Here is a 23,588-nt window from a genome sequence, read left to right as displayed (position 1 = left end):
AGGTGTATGACTCACTACAGAATCTGTGGAATCTGCTCCAAAGAAGTTCAGGGCATCGGGCCTCACTTGAATATTGGGACTATAAAACTTTCACACCACTAATCTAATCCTATTAAGGATTCAGTCTCTGAGTTTCAGTTTGTTTGTTAATTTATTATACCATGTCCCTCTTTTTTTGCTGTTTGTTTGTACATATATTTGTGTTTATTCAGACACTTTGTTATACCATGCCTGAGGAAGGGACCTAAAAAGTCCTAAAAGCTTGCTTTGTAACCTCATTTATTTTATTTTTGTTAGCCATTAAAATGTATCATAAGTACAAGATTATCTTGTTTTTCACACTGAGAGCATTATATTTTAAAGCCTTAAAAATGTGACATTTATGACATAACTAGTGTTGAGCATTCCGATACCGCAAGTATCGGGTATCGGCCGATATTTGCGGTATCGGAATTCCGATACCGATTTCCGATATTTTTGTGATATCGGGAATCGGTATCGGGATTAATATTCATGTGTAAAATAAAGAATAAAAATAAAAAATATTTATATACCCAACCTCTGACGCGCCCTGGTTTTCACCACTGCAACCGCCATGCTTTCGTTGCAAAGAATGAGCGCGTTAAGGGCCTTCGATGACGTCGCGGCTTGTGATTGGTCGCTGAGCGGTCATTTGACCGCTCAGCGACCAATCACAAGCCGCTGACTCCCAGGGCCTGAGGGAGAGTTTCCGCTCCTTTAGACCCTGGGATCCATTACAGGATACCTTCCGATATTTGTGTCCCATTGACTTGTATTGGTATCGGATATCGGTATCGGCGATATCCGATATTTTTCGGATATCGGCCGATACCATCCGATACCGATACTTTCAAATATCGGACGGTATCGCTCAACACTAGACATAACATATATGACACTCTTCTAGGATTATATCTAACTCCTTTCAAAAGCTTTAACACAAATGCACCCATAGTAATGTCAAAGTAACCTGAACCTATATTGCTTGTGACAACAGAGGATAGCTGTTTTTCTCTGCTTCCTGTCAAAAACACTATTTGTAACATTTATTCAGTGTTTAATGTTTTGTTTCTCATTATCTCTATTGCTAAGCTGTGAGCTATTCAGATTAATCACAAAATCACTGCTCAGTTCTCTACTTCTGCTTTTATGCAGGCTATTGTTGTTCCTCCTGATTGATTGTACTATAAAGTAATGTAATATCTACAGTTCATTAGATTGAAGCCATTGTGGCCATGCCCAAGATCATGTGAGCATTCTCTTAGTGATGAAATTGACTGCTTTGTGAATAACAGTGGTATACATTTTTTGGGCAATGCTGCTTGATTTTTTAACATGTCAATCGGTCTATGGACAAAAGTTTGTTACATGGAGACAATCCCTTTCAAATGATGTTACCCAACTAACACAGTATCTCTATTAAACAAGGTAGTGAATAGCTTGCTGACTGCTGGGGTGAAAACTAGGCTTTGCAGTTCAATCCTAAATGGAGCACAAGTGCACATGTTCGTATGCTTGGCCGCCACTATATTCATTGCCTATGGAACTGCCTAATGCAATGACATATAAGTGGAGGTTGAACATGTGCACCTCTCCCACATTCAAGATGGACCTGCAAAGCCTCATTCTTTGAATTCCAATGCTAAGTTCTGGAAATCAATGGGGGTACCAGCGATCAGATCATGAATGATCACTCAGCTATCCTTTATCCTAAGGATAGGGATTTTTTGTGAATAGCTATTTAATCTTTGTTTTGGAGTTATTCTAGTGCTGTGCTCAGCATTCAGAGGTAATCAGGTGACACTTTTTGTAACGGGAGTGGCGGAACCACCGTGCCGTGATCCAAAGAGAGCCTGGATATGTGTAATTAGGTGTACACTTGACTTTTCACTAGAGCCCCTGATGGTGGGGTTAGATATGGCTCCAGATAGACACCAGGTGCTAGACCAGGACAGAGCTCGACTAATAGCAGCTGACCCCAATGGGGCAAGAAGCTGTAACGACCCAGAAGGAAAGTTCAGCTGGTATAGGCTGGCACAGCAAGGACACAGGAATAGCAGGTGTTGGCGGGATGGCTGGTATACAAACAGACACAGGCAGGTACAGCTGGTATACAGGAAGTCACTGGTATGCGCAGGCAAGTATGACTGGTATACAGGCAGTCACTGGCAGGTGCAGGCAGGTACGGCTGTTATACAGGTGGGCACTGCAACTGCAGGCAGGTATGACAAGTATGGCTGGTATACATGTAGGTACTGACAGGTGCAGGCAGGTACATCTGGTATAGAGGCAGGCACTGGCATGTGGAGGCAGGTACGGCTAGTATACAGGTAGGCACGTGAGACTACCATCAATTTATAGACAATAATCTTAGCTATCTCATTCCTAAATTTAATTTGCAACTATTTAGCCCATTATTAGTTCTGCAGATTCTTTTGTGTCAAATTTAACCCCTTTACCCCCAAGGGTGGTTTGCACGTTAATGACCGGGCCAATTTTTACAATTCTGACCACTGTCCCTTTATGAGGTTATAACCCTGGAACGCTTCAACGGATCCCAGTGATTATGACAATGTTTTCTCGTGACATATTGTACTTCATGATAGTGGTAAAATTTCTTTGATATTACCTGCGTTTATTTGTGAAAAAACAGAAATTTGGCGAAAATTTTGAAAATTTCGCAATTTTCCAACTTTTAATTTTTATGCAACTAAATCACAGAGATATGTCCCACAAAATACTTAATAAGTAACATTTTACACATGTCTACTTTACATCAGCACAATTTTGGAACCAACATTTTTTTTGTTAGGGAGTTATAAGGGTTAAAAGTTGACCAGCAATTTCTCATTTTTACAACACCATTTTTTTTTAGGGACCACATCTCATTTGAAGTCATTTTGAGGGGTCTATATGATAGAAAATACCCAAGTGTGACACCATTCTAAAAACTGCACCCATCAAGGTGCTCAAAACCACATTCAAAAAGTTTATTAACCCTTCGGGTCTTTCACAGGAATTTTTGGAATGTTTAAATAAAAATGAACATTTAACTTTTTTTTCACAAAAAATTTATTTCAGCTCCAATTTGTTTTATTTTAACAGGAGAAAATGGACCTCGAATGTTGTAGTACAATTTGTCCTGTGTACGCCGATACCCCATATGTGGGGGTAAACCACTGTTTGGGCGCATGGGAGAGCTCGGAAGGGAAGGAGCGCCGTTTGACTTTTCAATGCAAAATTGACAGGAATCGAGATGGGACGCCATGTTGCGTTTGGAGAGCCACTGATGTACCTACACATTAAAACCCCCCACAAGTGACACCATTTTGCAAAGTAGACCCCCTAAGGAACTTATCTAGAGGTGTGGTGAGCACTTTGACCCACCAAGTGCTTCACAGAAGTTCATAATGCAGAACCGTAAAAATAAAAAATCATATTTTTTCACAAAAATTATCTTTTCGCCCCCAATTTTTTATTTTCCCAAGGGTAAGAGAAGAAATTGGACCCCAAAAGTTGTTGTACAAAATGTCCTGAGTACCCTGATACCCCATATGTGGGAGTAAACTACTGTTTGGGCGCATGGGAGAGCTTGGAAGGGAAGGAGCGCCGTTTCACTTTTCAATGCAAAATTGACAGGAATTGAGATGGGACGCCATGTTGCGTTTGGAGAGCCACTGATGTGCCTAAACATTGAAACCCCCCACAAGTGACACCATTTTGGAAAGTAGACCCCCTAAGGAACTTATCTAGAGGTGTGGTGAGCACTTTGACCCACAAAGTGCTTCACAGAAGTTTATAATGCAGAGCCGTAAAAATAAAACAAAAATTTTTTCCCACAAAAATTATTTTTTAGCCCACAGTTTTGTATTTTCCCGAGGGTAACAGGAGAAATTGGACCCCAAAAGTTGTTTTCCAATTTGTTCTGAGTGCGCTGATACCCCATACGTGAGGGGAACCACCGTTTGGGCGCATGGGAGGGCTTGGAAGGGAAGGAGCGCCATTTGGAATGCAGACTTAGATGGAATGGTCTACAGGCATCACATTGCGTTTGCAGAGCCCCTTATGTACCTAAACAGTAGAAACCCTCCACAAGTGACACCATTTTGGAAAGTAGACCCCCTAAGGAACTTATCTAGATGTGTTGTGAGAGCTTTGAACCCCCAAGTGTTTCACTACAGTTTATAACGCAGAGCTGTGCAAATAAAAATTATTTTCCACAAAAATTATTTTTTAGCCCCCAGTTTTGTATTTTCCAAGGGTAACCGGAGACATTTGACCCTAAATATTGTTGTTTAATTTGTCCTGAGTACGCTGATACCCGATATGTGGGGGGGGGAACCACCGTTTGAGCGCATGGCAGAGCTCGGAAGGGAAGGAGCATCATTTGGAATGCAGACTTAGATGGATTGGTCTGCAGGCGTCACATTGCATTTGCAGAGCCCCTAATGTACCCAAACAGTAGAAACCCCTCACAAGTGACCCCATATTGGAAAGTAGACCCCCCAAGGAACTTATATAGATGTGTTGTATGAACTTTGAACCCCAAGTGTTTCACTACAGTTTATAACGCAGAGCCGTGAAAATAAAAATAAAAAAATGTTCCCCCCAAAATTATTTTTTAGCCCCCAGTTTTGTATTTTCCCGAGGGTAACAGGAGAAATTGGACCCCAAAAGTTGATGTCCAATTTGTCCTGAGTACGCTGATACCCCCATATGTGGGGGGAACCACCGATTGGGCGCATGGGAGGGCTCGGAAGGGAAGAAGCGCCATTTGGAATGCAGACTTAGATGGAATGGTCTGCAGGCGTCACATTGCGTTTGCAGAGCCCCTATTGTACCTATACAGTAGAAACCCCCCACAACTGACCCCATGTTGGAAACTAGACCCCCCATGGAACTTATCTAGATGTGTTCTGAGAACTTTGAGCCCCCAAGTGTTTCACTACAGTTTATAACGCAGAGCCGTGAAAATAAAAAAAAAATTTTTCCACAAAAATTATTTTTTAGCCCCCAGTTTTGTATTTTCCCAAGGGTAACAGGAGAAATTGGACCCCAAAAGTTGTTATCTAATTTGTCCTGAGTACGCTGATACTCCATATGTTGGGATAAACTCCTGTTTGGGCACACGGGAGAGCTCGGAAGGGAAGGAGCTATAATTTTTCCATATTTTGGTCCACAGAGTCATGTGAGGTCTTGTTTTTTGCAGGACGAGTTGACGTTTTTATTGGTAATATTTTCGGGCGCGTGACATTTTTTGATCGCTTTTTATTCCGATTTTTGTGAGGCAGAATGACCAAAAACCCGCTATTCATGAATTTCTTTTGGGGGAGGCGTTTATACCGTTCCGCATTTGGTAAAATTGATAAAGCAGTTTTATTCTTCAGGTCAGTACTATTACAGCGATACCTCATTTATATCTCTTTTATGTTTTGGCGCTTTTATACGATAAAAACTATTTTATAGAAAAAATAATTATTTTTGCATCGCTTTATTCTGACGACTATAACTCTTTTATTTTTTTGCTGATGATGCTGTGTCGTGGCTCGTTTTTTGCTGGATAAGATGACGTCTTCAGTGGTACCATGGTTATTTGTATCTGTCTTTTTGATCGCATGTTATTCCACTTTTTGTTCAGCGGTATGATAATAAAGCATTGTTTTTTGCCTTGTTTTTTTTTTTTCTTACGGAGTTTACTGAAGGGGTTAACTAGTGAGACAGTTTTATAGGTTGGGTCGTTACGGACGCGGCGATACTAAATATGTGTACTTTTATTGTTTTTTTTTTTATTTAGATAAAGAAATGTATTTATGGGAATATTTTTTTTTTTCACTATTTAGGAATTATTTTTTTTTTACACATGTGCAAATTTTTTTTTTTTAACTTTTTTACTTTGTCCCAGGGGGGGACATCACAGATCGCTGATCTGACAGTTTGCACAGCACTCTGTCAGATCAGCGATCTGACTTAGAGCACTGCAGGCTTACCAAGTGCCTGCTCTGAGCAGGCACTTGATAAGCCACCTCCCTCCCTGCAGGACCCGGATACCGCGTCCATTTTGGATCCGGGCCTTGCTGCAGGGAGGAAGGTAGGAGACCCTCACAGCAACGCGATCACATCGCGTTGCTGAGGGGGGCTCAGGGAAGCCCGCAGGGAGCCCCCTCCCTGTGCGATGCTTCCCTATACCGCCGGCACACTGCGATCATGTTTGATCGCGGTGTGCCGGGGGTTAATGTGCCAGTGGCGGTCCGTGACCGCTCCTGGCTCATAGTGCCGGATGTCAGCTGCGATAGGCAGCTGACACCCGGCCGCGATCGGCCGCACTCCCCCCGTGTGCGCGGCCGATTGCGTATGACGTACTATCCCGTCGGTGGGCATACGGGCCCACCCCACCTCGACGGGATAGTACGTCATATGTCAGAAAGGGGATACATTTTAAGTAAAATTTTTGTTATTTTCTAAATCTACCTTTGTTTTTAAACATTGCCTGAATCCCTATGTGCATACTGTGAATCAAATTTAAGCATTGACTGAAATCTGATCACAGGCCTATTCTAACCTTTTCCAAAGTGGGTGCATGCTGATCTTGGGTATGTATGCAGCTTTTGCTATAACTCTACCCACAAGTATTTGATTGGGTTGAGGTCTGGGGACTGTGGAGGCCAATCCAGCACCGCTACTTCATTGTCATTGAACCATTTTTAACCATACTTGTTGTATGCTACGGGTCATTGTCCAGCTGAAACACCATGTTGTCCTTTTCTTAGCCATAATACTAGAGTGCACGAAGCAACTCATCTTGTAGCATACTAAGATATAGCTTATCAGGACTAAGGAAGTGGACCCTCTGGGTCATGGCTACAGAGCCCCCGAGGACGAGTGAACCAGATGATGCCACCCCCTGTACAGGGAGAGTTAGGGACAGGCCCAAGGAGGGTGAAGCCGCAACTGCCAGAGCCAAAGGGATGACTGAAGTTAGAACACAGAGAGAACGGCAGACGGAGGGAAGACGGAACTAGTGAACTGACTAGAATTGCAGAGGCACTGGACAGATGGAGGCAGCAAAGATAAGGTACTGACTGGTAAGATGCTAGCACACGATAGTTGGAGACAACAGAGACTCAGGACTGGCAGGGTACGGCAGGAACACAGGACTGGCAAGGTAAGGCAGGAACGCAGAGCTGGCAGGAGACGGCAAGAACACAGGACTGGCAGGAGGTGGCAGGACCACAGGACGGGCAGGACATGGCAGGAACACAGGGCTGACAGGAAGGCAGGAACACAGCACTGGCAGGAACGGCAGGAATACAGGATTGGCAGGACTTGGCAGGAACATAGGAATGGCAGGACATGGCAGGAACACAGGACTGGCTGGACACGGCAGGAACACAGGACTGGCGGGACAAGGCAGGAACACAGGACTGGCAGGACACGGCAAACAGAGACAGTAAGAGACACAGCAAAGATTCACAGATCTGAGCTTAGGAACCTGAGGAGATGCTGGCGGTAAGCCAGCGAACGCAATAGATGCAAAGGCGTCTGAGCAGGGCAAGCGCTGGGAAGAAGGACCCGACGGACGCCGCCATATTGGAGGTGGAGCCGCCGGGTCACGACCTCCCAGAAGCCCCAGCGACAAAAGGAGCGCTTCTGCACATGCGCGGAGCACAAAATGGACGAGCGCCGGAGAAGCTGGAAGACGGAAAGCAGGAGGGAGCATCAGGAGTGTGCCGGCCGGACAGGTGAGTACGAGGAAGCGGCGTAACATAGCTCATAATTGAGGCCACCATTGATACTGGTCAAGTATCCAACACCTTTGTTTCTGATGCAACCCCATATCAAGAGGCTTCCTCCACCAAACTTGACAGTATCTTAAATTTCTCAATCCATTAACTCATTTTTCCCTTGTTTTCTTCCAAACTCATTTGCACCTATCAGAGCCTAATCCATTGACTTTCATCTCATCACTCCGAATAACCCTTTTCAAGACTTCTATTGTCAATTTTTCCTGTTTTTTTTGTAAACTTGAGCCAACGCTTCTTATGATGATAATGTAGTCAAGGCAGCTTCACCTTTTGTCGGGCCACTATTCCAGAAGTGTGTAACATGCATTGGAGAGTGCTTGCAGGGACGTCTGTGATATCAGTATTACAAAGCATATGAGCCACATAAACTGTCGCACCAGAACTGATCAACCTTGTGATGAGTTGACTTGTTGACGCCGATATTTTGCCTGAACATCCACGTTTTTGGCTTTTGAATGGATAAATGGACTTCATTTTGTATTTTTCCAAATGTTATGGCACTCACATGATGCAGTTTTGCAATTGTCTTGGCTAATAACTTGGATGACGCGGTTTCTCTTTTCTTGGGAAATCTTCTCTTGGGAAATCTCTGCTACTCGATTCGAATCAGTGACCTTTCACTTGGGAGTCAACCTAAAAATACACTGAGCTATTAGGAAATGTGAGAACAGGTGGTAATTTGTAGAAAACAGCAAGAAATTTTGTTTCCACCACTAGGAGCAGAACATTCAATTGTCATTACAATGGCATGAAAAGAATCTGCATAAGTAATCATGTGCTAAATAGTTGCAAGTCAAATTTATGTATGAGATAGCCAAGATGATTGTTTACAAAATGATGGTAGTCTCATGTTTGAAGCAGAAGTGGATGGTAAGATATGGAGGCTGAAGTCAAAAGTTCAAAACATCATTACTCTTTTGCTTATATTAACCCCTTAGTGACAGAGCCAATTTGGTACTTAATGACCGAGCCAATTTTTGCAATTCTGACCACTGTCACTTTATGAGGTTATAACTCTGGAACGCTTCAACGGATCCCGCTGATTCTGAGATTGTTTTTTCGTGACATATTGTACTTCATGTTAGTGGTAACATTTCTTCGATATTACTTGCGATTATTTATGAAAAAAACGGAAATATGGCGAAAATTTTTAAAATTTTGCAATTTTCAAACTTTGTATTTTTATGCCCTTAAATCAGAGAGATATGTCACGAAAAATAGTTAATAAATAACATTTCCCACATGTCTACTTTACATCAGCACAATTTTGGAAACAAAATTATTTTTTGTTAGGGAGTTATAAGGGTTAAAAGTTGACCAGCAATTTCTCATTTTTACAACACCATTTTTTTTTAGGGACCACATCACATTTGAAGTCATTTTGAGGGGTCTATATGATAGAAAATAATGAAGTGTGACACCATTCTAAAAACTACACCCCTCAAGGTTCTCAAAACCACATTCAAGAAGTTTATTAACCCTTTACGTGCTTCACAGGAACTGAAACAATGTGGAAGGAAAAAATGAACATTTAACTTTTTTTTGCAAACATCTTAATTCAGAACCATTTTTTTTATTTTCACAAGTGTAAAAACAGAAATGTAACCATAAATTTTGTTATGCAATTTCTCCTGAATACGCCAATACCCCATATGTGGGGGTAAACCACTGTTAGGGCGCACCGCAGAACTTAGAAGTGAAGGAGCGCCGTTTGACTTTTTCAATGCAGAATTGGCTGGAATTGAGATCGGACGCCATGTCACGTTTAGAGAGCCCCTGATGTGCCTAAACAGTGGAAACCCCCCACAAGTGACACCATTTTGGAAACTAGACCCCTTAAGGAACTTATCTAGATGTGTGGCGAGCACTTTGAACCCCCAAGTGCTTCACAGAAGTTTATAACGTAGAGCCGTGAAAATAAAAAAATCGCTTTTGTTTACACAAAAATGATCTTTTTGCCCACAAATTCTTATTTTCACAAGGGTAACAGGAGAAATTAGACCACAAAAGTTGTTGTGCGATTTCTCCTGAATACGTCGATACCCCATATGTGGGGGTAAACCACTGTTTGGGCGCACCGCAGAGCTTGGAAGTGAAGGAGCGCCGTTTTACTTTTTCAATGTAGAATTGGCTGGAATTGAGATTGGACGCCATGTCGCGTTTGGAGAGCCCCTGATGTGCCTAAACAGTGGAAACCCCCCACAAGTGACACCATTTTGGAAACTAAACCCCTTAAGGAACTTATCTAGATGTGTGGCGAGCACTTTGAACCCCCATGTGCTTCACAGAAGTTTATAACGTAGAGCCGTGAAAAAAAAAAAATCGCATTTTTTCTACAAAAATGATCTTTTTGCCCACAAATTTTTATTTTCACAAGGGTAACAGGAGAAATTAGACCACAAAAGTTGTTGTGCAATTTCTCCTGAGTACGCTGATACCCAATATGTGGGGGTAAACCACTGCTAGGGCGCACCGCAGAGCTTGGAAGAGAAGGAGTGCCGTTTTACTTTTTCAATGTAGAATTGGCTGGAATTGAGATCGGACGCCATGTCGCGTTTGGAGAGCCCCTGATGTGCCTAAACAGTAGAAATCCCCCACAAGTGACCCCATTTTGGAAACTAGACCCCCCATGGAACTTATCTAGATGTGTGATGAGAACCTTGAATGCCCAAGTGCTTCACAGAAGTTTATAATGCAGAGCCGTGAAAATAAAAAATATTTTTTTTTTCCACAAAAAAGATATTGTAGCCCCCAAGTTTTTATTTTTACAAGGGTAACAAGAGAAATTGGACCCCAAAAGTTGTTGTCCAATTTGTCTTGAGTATGCTGGTACCCCATATGTGGGGGTAAACCACTGTTTGGGCGCACGGCAGAGCTCGGAAGGAAGGAGCGCCGTTTTGGAATGCAGACTTTGATAGAATGGTCTGCGGGTATTATGTTGCATTTGCAGAGCCCCTGATGTACCTAACCAGTAGAAACCCTCCACAAGTGACCCCATTTTGGAAACTAGACCCCCCAAGGAACTTATCTAGATGTGTGGTGAGAACTTTGAATGCCCAAGTGCTTCACAGAAGTTTAGAATGCAGAGTCGTGAAAATAAAAAATATTTTTTTTTTCACAAAAAAGATTTTGTAGCCCCCAAGTTTTTATTTTCACAAGGGTAACAGGAGAAATTGGACTGCAATAGTTGTTGTCCAATTTATCCCGAGTACGCTGATGTGCCATATGTGGGGGTAAACCACTGTTTGGGCGCACGGCAGAGCTCGGAAGGGAAGGAGCGCCTTTTTGGAATGCAGACTTTGATAGAATGGTCTGTGGGCATTATGTTGCGATTGCAGAGCCCCTGATATACCTAAACTGTAGTAACCCCCCACAAGTGACCCCATTTTGGAAACTAGACCCCCCAAGGAACTTATCTAGATGTGTGGTGAGAACTTTGAATGCCCAAGTGCTTCACAGAAGTTTAGAATGCAGAGTCGTGAAAATAAAAAAATATTTTTTTTTTTCACAAAAAAGATTTTGTAGCCCCCAAGTTTTTATTTTCACAAGGGTAACAAGAGAAATTGGACCCCAGAAGTTGTTGTCCAATTTATCCCGAGTACGCTGATGCCCCATATGTGGGGGTAACCCACTGTTTGGGCGCACGGCAGAGCTCAGAAGGGAGGGAGCACCATTTGACTTTTTGAGCGCAAAATTGGCTGTTGTGTTTGGAGACCCCCTGATGTACCTAAACAGTGGAAACCCCCCAATTCTAGCTCCAACCCCTAACCCTAATCCCAACCTGATCCATAATCCTAATCACTAACCCTAACCATAATCACAACCCTTACCCCAAAACAACCCTAATGTCAACCCTAACCATAACCCTAATCAAAACCCTAAATCCAACACACCCCTAATCCTAATCTCAACCCTAACCCTAATCCCAATACACCCCTAATCACAACCCTAACCTTAACCCTAATCCCAAACCTAACCCTAATCCCAAGCGTAACCCTAATGCCAACCCTAACCCTAATACCAACCCTAATCCAAACCCTAAACCTAATCCCAGCTCTAACCCTAACTTTAGCCCCAACCCTAGCCCTAACTTTAGCCCCAACCCTAACCCTAGCCCTAAGGCTACTTTCACACTTGCGTTGTTTGGCATTCCGTCGCAATCCGTCATTTTGGACAAGAAACGGATCCTGCAAATGTGCCCGCAGGATGCGTTTTTTGCCCATAGTATTGCCGACGGATCGTGACGGATGGCCACACGTCGCGTCCGTCGTGCACTGGATCAGTTGTGTTTTGGCGGAGCGTCGGCACAAAAAAACGTTCAATGAAACGTTTTTTTGTACGTCGCATCCGCCATTTCTGACCGCGCATGCGTGGCCGTAACTCCGCCCCCTCCTCCCCAGGACATAGATTGGGCAGCGGATGCGTTGAAAAACTACAGCTGCTGCCCACGTTGTGCACAATTTTCACAACGTGCGTCGGTATGTCGGGCCGACGCATTGCGACGGCCCCGTACCGACGTAAGTGTGAAAGAAGCCTAACCCTAAATTTAGCCCCAACCCTAACCCTAAATTTAGCCCCAACCCTAACCCTAAATTTAGCCCCAACCCTACCCCTAACCCTACCCCTAACCCTACCCCTAACCTAACCCTAGCCGTAACCCTACCCCTAACCCTAACCTAACCCTACCCCTAACCTAACCCTAGCCGTAACCCTACCCCTAACCTAACCCTACCCCTAACCCTACCCTAACCCTACCCCTAACCCTACCCCTAACCTAACCCTAACCCTAACCCTACCCCTAACCCTACCCCTAACCTAACCCTAGCCCTAACCCTACCCCTACCCTAACCCTACCCCTAACCCTACCCCTAACCCTACCCCTAACCCTACCCCTAACCTAACCCTAACCCTACCCCTAACCCTACCCCTAACCCTACCCCTACCCCTAACCTAACCCTACCCCTAACCCTACCCCTAACCCTACCCCTAACCCTACCCCTAACCCTACCCCTAACCCTACCCCTAACCCTACCCCTAACCCTAATTTTAGCCCTAACTGCTGTTCTCCTGCCGGCCGGCAGATGGAGACAGATGGCGGGCGCACTGGGCATGCGTCCGCCATGTTCTTCTGCCGGCGGCCAGGAGGAGCAGCAAGAGGATCCAGGGACCTAGGTGAGTATGCTAGGGTCCCCGAATCCCCCTATTTCTCTGTCCTCTGATGTGCGATCACATCAGAGGACAGAGAATTACACTTTACACTTTTTTTTTTTTTTTGCGGTCGCCGGTAAACAGTTAATTACCGGCGATCGCAAAACAGGGGTCGCTAAAACCGACCCCCGATCATGCTCTTTGGGGTCTCGGCTACCCCAGGCAGCCGAGACCCCAAAGATTCTCCCGGTGCCGGCCGGCGGGCGCACTGCGCATGCGCCCGCCATTTTGAAGATGGCGGCGCCCACCGGGAGACACGAGGAGCATCGGGGGAGCTAGGTGAGTATTGGGGGGCCACCTGGGACCCCTTTTCTCTGTCCTCCGATGTGCGATCACATCGGAGGACAGAGAAATTAAAAAGAGATCGCTTTTTTTTTTTTTTTTTTTTTTTTTTGCGATCGCCGGTAAACGGTTAATTACCGGCGATCGCAAATGCGGGGAGGGTTAAAAACCCCCCGAATCATGTTCTCTGGGGTCTCAGCTACCCTCGGCAGCCGAGACCCCGGAGAAAATCGGCCTGTGGGGGGCGCTATACACTTTTTCCACAGCGCCGTTAATTAACGGCGCTGTGGTTTAAGTACCCTTAGCGGCCGCCGTTAAAAGGCGTATCGGCGGTCGCTAAGGGGTTAAAGATATCTGTTATGTTTTTATTTATATTTTAATATTAATTGTATGAAGAGTTTGTAGCAGAATGCAATCACCATAGAGACACTTTACTGATTGTTTTATCTAATCTTTTTATCCAGAAAGACTTACTTCAATAAACATTCATGCGTCATACAGTGATTCACAAGGGGAGCAAATTATAAGCACCAGTCCACATACATTTCATGCTGGTGAGTAATGGCGGATTTTGTGGCAGATCATGCCTTTCATCTGTGTCTATTTACAGAGGCTTGGGAAAGTATTCACTCCCATTGGCATTTTTTATGTTGTGCTACTTCACAACTTGGAATTTTACTTTTCTTTTTTTCATGAAACGCTTGCATCAGTTCACATGCCTACAACTGTGAACATTCGGTTATCTTTTTATTGTGAAGCAAACATGAAATAGGACAAAATAACTGAAAACTTTGATGTGCATAGCTATTCATTCCCCTACAGTCAGTATATTGAACGGGGTGGGCCACTTATATGGATACACCTAAATAAAATGGGAATGGTTGGTGGCTAGTGTTGAGCATTCCAATACCGAGTTCCGATACTTTCAGTATATCGGATACCGAAATCGGAAGTTCCCATAATTAAAACAGCCAGAATTCAGCCAATGAGGAATGATTAGAAGTGTGGGCACATCCTGTTCTGCATGGTAGGCATGTAACTACTGGCATGGCTGTGATTGGCTGCTGAAATGATGTCATGATGCACTATAAAAGTTGCCGCCACCATTTTGGGTTCACTCTGCTGTGAATTCAGTTAGGGACAGGACGCTGTGTTCTGACTGAGGGCCAGTTTAGAGATAGCGATTTGCTTCATTGTGCTTTACCCAGGCTAATTTAGCAACTGCTGTGTGAGAACCATGTTTTTGCCTTGCAGCGCTGTTCACAGGTGTCTGCAAGGTGTCTGTGTGAGAGCAGCTCACTATGTAGTCTGGTCTGCAGCCACCGCTGGTTGTAGTCAGCTCAGGGTTCATCACTGCCTCATACCGTTCCATTGTCCGTTTTTCAATTAGTGCAGCCTGCTGCACATTTGTTCAAATTTATCCTATTAGTGACTCCCCATCCGTATACAGCTAGATTGTGGGAAACACTATAGGATTGCATAGAGGAGCTTGGACTAAACCTCCTCCACCTCCCCCAATACATCCTACATTATTCTTAGTTGTTTTCCTTCATGTAGAACTAACCTACAAGGAAAGAAAGGGTTTATTTTAATTCCAATATTTTTGTCCTATTGACTTGCATTGGTATCGGGTATCGGCGATATTCGATATTTTTTGAATATCGGCCGATACAATCCGATACCAATACTTATGGATATCGGAAGATATCGCTCAACACTATTGGTGGCACATTAGTATAGGGGAGGGGAAAAACATTTCAAGATGAGTGGTGACCATGGCGGCCATTTTGAAGTCGGCCATTTTGGATAAAACTTTGTTTTCCTATGGGAAGAGGGTCATGTGACACATCAGATTTATTGAGAATTTCACAATAAAAACAGTGGTGTGATTGGTTTTAACCTAACTTTTTTCTTTCATGAGTTATTTACAAGTTTATAACGAATTATAAAATGTGTTCAAATTGCTGCCCATTATGTTGGGTTGTCAATGCAACCTCTTCTCCCACTCGTGACACACTGAAATGCTAGCACAGGCTTCCAGTATCCATTGTTTCAGACGCTGCACATCTCGTATCTTTACAGCATAGACAATTGCCTTCACATGGCTCCAAAGCATCTGAAACAATGTATACTGGAAGCCTGTGCTAGCATTTCTTCTGCGGTGTTGCTATCAGTGTGTCAAGAGTGGAAAAAGAGGGTTGCATTGACAATTCAAGACAATGGGCAGCACTTTGAACACATTTTTAAGTGGTCATAAACTTATACATAACTCATGAAAGAATAAAGTTACCGTATATACTCGAGTATAAGCCGACCCGAGTATAAGCCGACCCCCCTAATTTTGCCACAAAAAACTGGGAAAACTTATTGACTCGAGTATAAGCCTAGGGTGGAAATGCAGCATTTACCGGTGAATTTCAAAAATAAAAATAGATCATTATTTCCCCATAGCTGTGCCGTATAGTGCTCTGCACCGTTCATATTGCCCCATATCTGGGCCCCATATAGTGCTTGCACCGTTCATATTGCCCCATATCTGTGCCCTATATGCTCTGCACCGTTCATATTGCCCCATATCTGTGCCCTATGTGCTCTGCACCATTCATACTGCCCCATATAGTGCTCTGCACCATTCATATTTCCCTATAGATGTTCCACAAATCTGTGCCGCTGCTGCAATAAAAAAAAAAAAAAAAGCCATACTCACCTCTCCTAATTGCAGCTCCCGGCGTCTTGTTCCGGCGTCCGGTCCCGGCGTCTCTGCGCTCTGACTGATCAGGCAGAGGGCGCCGCGCACACTATATGCGTCATCGCGCCCTCTGACCTGCACAGTCAGAGCGGAGATAAACGCCGGGAAGATGGAGCGGCGCCCGGCGGCTGGATTGGGGACAGGTAAGTATGACATACTTACCTAGTTCCAGCGATCCTGGCGCTCCCCGCCTGTCACACTGTCTTCTGTGCTGCAGCTCTTCCTGTCAGCGGTCACCGGCACCGCTGATTAGAGAAATGAATAGGCGGCTCCACCCCTATGGGAGGTGGAGCCGCCTATTCATTTTTCTAATGAGCGGTCCCATGTGACCGCTGAAGAGTGGAAGAAGCTGCAGCACAGAATATCGTGGGACGGCAGGGGGAGCGCCAGGATCGCTGGGACTAGGTAAGTATACCTCAGCGCCCTCTCCCCCTCACCCGCCGACCCCACCGCTACCGTGACTCGAGTATAAGCCGAGAGGGGCACTTTCAGCCCAAAAATTTGGGCTCAAAATCTTGGCTTATACTCGAGTATATACGGTACATTAAAACCAAGCACGCCATTGTTTTTCTTGTGAAATTCTCAATAAGTTTGATGTGTCACATGACCCTCCCCATAGAAAAAAATAAAGTTGGATCCAAAATGGCCGACTTCGAAATGGCCACCATGGTCACCACCCATCTTGAAAAGTTTTTCCCCTCCCATATACTAATGTGCCACAAACAGGAAGTTGATATCACCAACCATTCCTATTTTATTTAGGTGTATCCATATAAATGACCCACTCTGTACAGTACAAAACGTTTTGGCTGTTATTTTCACTATGCAGCCTTCATCAGGTAAAAAATAAACAACATGTAAAAGCACTATGAGGGCAGTCCCACACGTCCAGATAATTCCGGTACCGGAAAAATCGGTACCGGAATTATCCGTGTCCGTGTGCCCGTGCGTTTCTGTGGCACATCAGTGTGGCACACGAGCGGCACACATGTGCTGCCTGTGTGCCCACTGGGTACCACACGCAGCATGCAGGAGACAGCGCTAAAGTTTAGCGCTGTCCCCTGCATCTGGTGCTGAAGCCTCCATTCATATCTTCCCTGCAGCAGCGTTTGCTGTAGAGAAGATATGAATATTCCTTTTTTTTGTTTGTTTCCCGTGTTTAAAATAAATATCCATGTCACTACCCCCCTCCCACACCCTGTGTGCCCTTCTACTGTATGAGCGGTCACGTGGGGCCGCCGATTACAGTCAGGAATATGCGGCTCCACCTCCCATAGGGGTGGAGCCGCATATTCATTACTGTAAATGAGCAGCCCCACGTGACCGCTCATACAGTAGAAGGTGCGGCCAGGACAGGAAGCAGCGCCAGACAGCGAGGGAGCCGGGTGAGTATTTTAAGAACAGCGGGCGGGCGCACAGGGGTGGTGACATGGATATTTATATTAAGCATGAGAAACAAACAAAAAAATGGAGTATTCATATCTTCTCTACAGCAAACACTGCTGCAGGGAAGAAATGAATGGGGCTTCAGCACCAGTGGGGGGACAGCGCTTACTATAGACAACGTCCATGTGCGGTACGTGTTTTACACGGACCCATTGACTTTAATGGGTCTGTGTAATCCGTGCGCTCCTACGAACACTGACATGTCTCCGTATTTGGCACACAGAGACAAGGTCTGCAAAAAATCAATGACATCTGCACAGATGCATTGATTTCAATGTGTCTACGAGTGTCAGTGGCTCCGATACGTGAGGAAACTGTCACTTCACGTACCGGAGCCACTGACATGTGAAACCGGCCTAAAATGGTATTACAACCTCAAAGCTTTCTTGTTTATGAAGGTTTCTAGCAGTCATTAGCAGGGCGGGACCCGAAATATCCTCCCTGCCAAATGTCTGCATAATTACGTCTAAAGAGACTTAGTTTTCTTAATGAAATACCGTTTATACTCACTTATAAGCCGAGTTTTTCAGCACTATTTTTGTGCTGAAAATGCCCCCCTCGGCTTATACATGAGCCAACTGTTCCAGAGGGCCGGCGGAGAAGGGGGAGTGGTGGAGCAACGGATCACAGAGGCAGGAGCCGGCGGCTGTGGCTAAAGTCTGCGCCACTGCTATAATAGCAGACAGTGCAAGCCGCAGCCACCGGCTTCCAGCACACAATCTACTCACCTTCCGGTGCACCCTTGCTAGCACTGCATCTCATTCGTTCTGGCGCCAGCAGCTCTTCTGGCTGAGCAGTTCCATGACCCCGCTCATTAAGGTAATGAATATGCACATCTCTCCACTCCCATAGGCGTGGAGTGCATATACATTAACTTAATGAGCGGGCCCACGTGATCGCTCGGCCGGAAGAGCTGCTGATGACGAAGCAAATGAGATGCATTGCCACCGAGGGTGCGCAGGAGGGTAAATAGGATTTTTTTTAACAGAATCATGCATACAAGGATAGGGGATAAGGAGCCCATGCATACCAGGCAGGGACGGGGGAGCCATGCATACTATTACAGGGAAGGGGGAGCCATGCATACAATGACAGGGAAGGGGGAGCCATGTATACAATAACAAGGATGGGGAGCCATGCATACAATGACAGGGACGGTGGAGCCATGCATACCAGGATGGGGATGAGGAGACAATGCATACCCGGCTTATACTCAAGTCAATAAGCTTACCCAGTATTTTGTGGCAAAATTAGGTGCCTCGGCTTATATTTGGATCAGCTTATACTCGAATATATATGGTAATATGACAATATAGTTTTTTTGTTACCTCATGAAGGATGAATAGTGAAAATAGCAGCCTTAATGTGTTATACTGTATTTTTATTTTTAATATTTTATTTTTGAGAAATTAAATTACTCTTTTTAAATATTTTTTCCTTGGATTTGGATATATTTAAGAAATTCTAAAGTGTTTTGCTCCAAATTTGCATGGAGTTCCTCTTCATACAAAAAACAATGGTGGAATTGCACTTTTATTTGCAATTTCACCACATTTGGAATTTTTTCCCATTTTACAATACAGAATATGTTAAAATCAATGAATCCATTCAAAAGTACAACTTGTCTCACAAAAAAAAGCACTCACATGGCCATATTGATGGAAAAATAAAAAGTTATGGCCGTGGGAGGAAGAAGAGCAAAAATGGAAACACAAAAACGGAAATACCCCCGGTCCTTAAAGGGTTAATCTGCAGGTTAATAGCATTCCAAAGCTTCCTGGCCTCTGCACTGAAAGCCTGGTTAACAGGACTAAATTAATTTTAATCCTTCCTGCAGCCTCTGGCTTTCAGTCGTAGAGTCGCGGCTGGTGCAGCTTCAGTCACTGCTCAGTATATTAGTGAGTTACATACATTATTATTACATGCAGAGATTGCTGTTTACAAAACCTCATAAGGATACTTGAAAAATAAGAGAAATCAAAGATGACTTTACTGCATGTATAATGGAAGATAATGTCTCAGGAATAAAGATTATTTGTGTAATTTTCTGTTAAATTTCACTGTAGGTAAATTAAACAATTAAGAAGCAATATTTTAGCGACAATTCTAAAGGCCATGTTCACACGATCCTTTTTTTCATGCGGAATTGCCGCGATTTTCCCGCTGCGGGTCCGCAGCTGTTTTCGATGCAGGGTACATTACATTGTACCCTATGGAAAACAGGAACTGCTGTGCCCACAATGCGGAAAATAAAATAAAAAACCGCGCTGAATAGCTGCGGGAAAAAAGAAGTACCATGTCACTTCTTTTTTCGGAGCCGCAGCGGTTCTGCACCCATTGACCTCCATTGTGAGGTCAAACCCGCAGTAAAACCCGCAGATGAAAAAAATATCTGCGGGTTTTACTGCGGTTTGTGGTGCCGAACCGCTGCAGCAGGAAGTGCGGGGAAGCGGGCGGAAGTGCGTGGGCGGAGTGTGGCTGCCCCCCCCGTGCTCCGATCCCGCCCCCCCGTGCTCCAATCCCACCGCCCCGTGCTCCGATGCCCCCCCCAGTGCTCCGATGCCCCCCCGTGCCCTAATCTCCCCCCCTTATACTTACCCGGCGTCCCGGTGTCCGTCCGGCCGTCTTCTCCCTGGGCGCCACCATCTTGCAAAATGGCGGGAGCATGCGCAGTGCGCCCGCCGAATCTGCCGGCCGGCAGATTCGTTCCAAAGTGCATTTTGATCACTGAGATATAACCTATCTCAGTGATCAAAATAAAAAAAAATAGTAAATGACACGCCCCCCCCCTTTGTCACCCCCATAGGTAGGGACAATAAAACATTTTTTTTTTTCCACTAAGGTTAGAATAGGGTTAGGGGTAGGGTTAGGGGTAGGGTTAGGGGTAGGGGTAGGGTTAGGGGTAGGGGTAGGGTTAGGGTTAGGGGTAGGGTTAGGGGTAGGGGTAGGGTTAGGGTTAGGGGTAGGGTTAGGGGTAGGGTTAGGGGTAGGGTTAGGGGTAGGGTTAGGGTTAGGGGTAGGGGTAGGGTTAGGGGTAGGGTTAGGGGTAGGGTTAGGGTTAGGGTTAGGGGTACGGTTAGGGGTAGGGTTAGGGTATTTTCAGCAATTTTAAAAACTGCATAAAAAAAAGGATCAAAAAAAGGATCAAAAAAAGGATCAAAAAACGCATCAAAAAAGGACAAAAAAAGGACCAAAAAAAGGACCTGCGTTTTCTGCCAAGAGCTGCAGTTTTTTAAAAAACAGTCCTGAAAAAAAAAGGATGGAAATCAGGAACGTGTGAACATACCCAAATAATACATGTGTTTATTAACCAGTCAGTGATGTTTTGTCTTTTAGATGCAGTGATTTATATAATTGCTTACACTTCTGGGATAATACTTATTTCTGGGATTATTCTTTTGACTTTACTTCAAACACGGTAAGAACAGTATATATAGGATACAAAAATGAGTCAGTTGTTAGTTTCCATTTCTTGTTCCCAATAGTAATAAAATTGTGTGAGCACTATTCTTGTCATATAATATTTTAATACAGTTTTCAAAGAAGAGAGCAAGAAAGCTATCTGACAGCTCTGGTGGTACGATATCTTCTGGAGAACAAAATGATAGGATTACGTTTATCTATTCTTATATAATCTGTCATGGCAGCACCAGAAAAATACGTTATACATTATATTGTTGAATCTCTAGAATATTATGTTAAACTGACTTAACCCCTTAACGACCGCCGATACACCTTTTAGCGGTGGCAGTTGAGGGTACTTATTCCTCAGCTCCCCCAGCATCATAAAATCTCTGGAGTCTTGGCTACAGGGGCAGCTGAGACCACGTAGAACATGATTCGGGTCAGTTTTTACCATCCCCAGTGTTACGATTGCCGCAATTCACCGAATAACGGCAACCGCAAAAAAAAGTCAGATTTCCTGATTATTTCTCTCTTCCCTGATATGATCTAGCAGACAAGAGGAGAGATAAATGTGGTCTCCTGAGCCCCCCTGGTACTTCCAGCTATGCCACTTGGCCATCCATGTCATCTTCCCAGAAGAAAATGGTGGGTGCATGTGCAATGCGCCCACCGATATCTGCCGGCTGTCACCCAGGAACAATAGGAGATTTTTCCTATTGGTTAATTTTGATTCCTGCAATAGACGCTATCACAGTGATTAAAAAAATAATAAATCAAACCCTCCTTTATCACCCCCTTAGTTAGGTAATAAATAATAAAATAAAAGAAATGTATTTTTTACATTAGGTTTAGAGTTGGGCTAGGGTTATGGTTAGGATTAGGGTTAGGGTTGGGTTAGGGTTAGAGTTGGGGATAGGGTTAGAATTGGGGCTATGGTTAGGGTTGTGTTGGGGATAGGGTGGTGTTGTGGTTAAGGTTGTGGTTAGGGTTATGGTTGTGGTTAGGGTTGGGATTAGGGTTAGGGATGTGTTGAGGTTAGGGTTTGGATTAGGGCTGTGTTAGGATTGTACTTAGAATGGGGAGGTTCCACTGTTCAGGGGGTCTACAATCGCAACATGCTGCCCACCATTGATTCCAGCCAATTTTGAGTTCAAAAAGTCAAATGGTGCTCCCTCCCTTCTGAGCCATGCCATGCGCCCAAACAGTTCCTTTCCCCCACATACGGGGTATCAGTGTACTCAGGAGAAATTGCACATAAATTTTGTGATCCATTTTCTCCTGTTACCCTTGTGAAAATAAAAAATATTGGTCTAAAGTAAATTTTTTGTGAAAAAAGAAAAATGTTCATTTTTTCCTTCCACATTGCTTTAGTTCTCGTAATGCAACTGAAGTTTTAATAAACTTCTTAAGTGTGATTTTGAGCACCCTGAGGGGTGAAGTTTTTAGAATAGTGTCATTTTGGGTGTTTTCTGTCATATTGACCCCCCCAAACTCACTTCAAATGTGAGGTGGTCCATAAAAAAAATGGTTTTATACATTTTGTTTGAAAAGAGAGAAATCGCTGGTCAACTTTAAACCCTTATAACGACCTAACAAAAAAAAATGTTTCTAAAATTGTGCTGATGTAAAGGAGACATGTATTAAATGTTATTTATTAACCCCTTCCTGACCTATGACGCATACGCTGCATCATGAAAGTCGGTGCCAATCCGACCTGTGACACAGCGTATGCATCATGGCGGGATCGCGTTCCTGCAGGTCGGGTGAAAGGGTTAACTGAAATTTCACCTGACATGCAGGTACAGGGGGACTTGTACTTTAGCCTAGGGGGGTGGCTTAGCCCCCACTTGCCTACGATCGCCCGGGTGACCACTTTGTCACTACCCCCCAGATCTGATTGGAGCTAGCGTCCATGTGACGCTATCTCTCCATTCAAATGTGGAGGAGTGGAGAAAACCATGGCTGCCTCACTGTCCAGCTTCATACCTTCCATGGAAGCTGAACAGCCAGGTGCCTGCATACTGCCCTGCCACATACCACGATTGCTGCCGCTGCTGCAATTGCCGCCGCTGTAATCACCGCCACCAGGTACTCCCCTCTGCTTCTCTTCCCCCCTTGCCTTGCGATTCCATGCCCCCGACCTTCGCTCCCTCCCCCCTGCCTCCCGGTGATCACCCCCTCCCCCTGCCCCAGAGATCAGCCCCCTGCTGCTGCCGGCTCCATTTATTCCTTCTGCTGCATCGCACCTGACAGTCATTGCCCTAGTGATCCCCCTGATCTTCCCCACTGATCGCCCCCCTGATCTTCCCCACTGATCACCCCTCTGATCTTCCCCACAGATCACCCCCCTGATCGCCCCCTGATCTTGCCGCCTGATCTTCCCCACTGATCTTCCCCACTGATTGCCCCCCTGATCTTCCCCACTGATCACCCCCCTGATCTTCCCCACTGATCTTCCCCACAGATCGCCTCCTGATGGCCCCCCTGATCTTCCTCACCGATCGCCCCCCTGAACTTCCCCCTTGATCGCCACTGACCTTCCCCACTGATCGCCCCCTGATCTTCCCCATTGATCGCCCCTCTGATCGCCCCCCTGATCTTCCCCACTGATCGCCCCCCTGATCTTCCCCACTGATTGCCCCCCTGATCTTCCTCACTGATCGTCCCCCTGATCG

The 23,588-nt window shown here is 44.8% G+C and overlaps 1 protein-coding gene across 2 annotated transcripts in view; it reads left to right on the top strand.

Annotated features, from left to right (window-relative positions):
- Window positions 1-23,588, top strand: part of GFRAL (GDNF family receptor alpha like) — a 269,983-nt gene that overhangs the window by 237,544 nt on the left and 8,851 nt on the right. For both annotated transcript variants that reach the window (XM_069726751.1, XM_069726753.1), the window contains 2 exons: window positions 13,778-13,867; window positions 20,845-20,926. In XM_069726751.1, the coding sequence (XP_069582852.1) occupies window positions 13,778-13,867; window positions 20,845-20,926 (172 nt within the window). The remainder of the gene's footprint in view (window positions 1-13,777; window positions 13,868-20,844; window positions 20,927-23,588) is intronic.

Source organism: Ranitomeya imitator, chromosome 5 (assembly GCF_032444005.1).
Source record: "Ranitomeya imitator isolate aRanImi1 chromosome 5, aRanImi1.pri, whole genome shotgun sequence".
Taxonomy (NCBI): Eukaryota; Metazoa; Chordata; class Amphibia; order Anura; family Dendrobatidae; genus Ranitomeya; species Ranitomeya imitator.
This window is presented reverse-complemented; position numbering and strand designations above follow the sequence as displayed.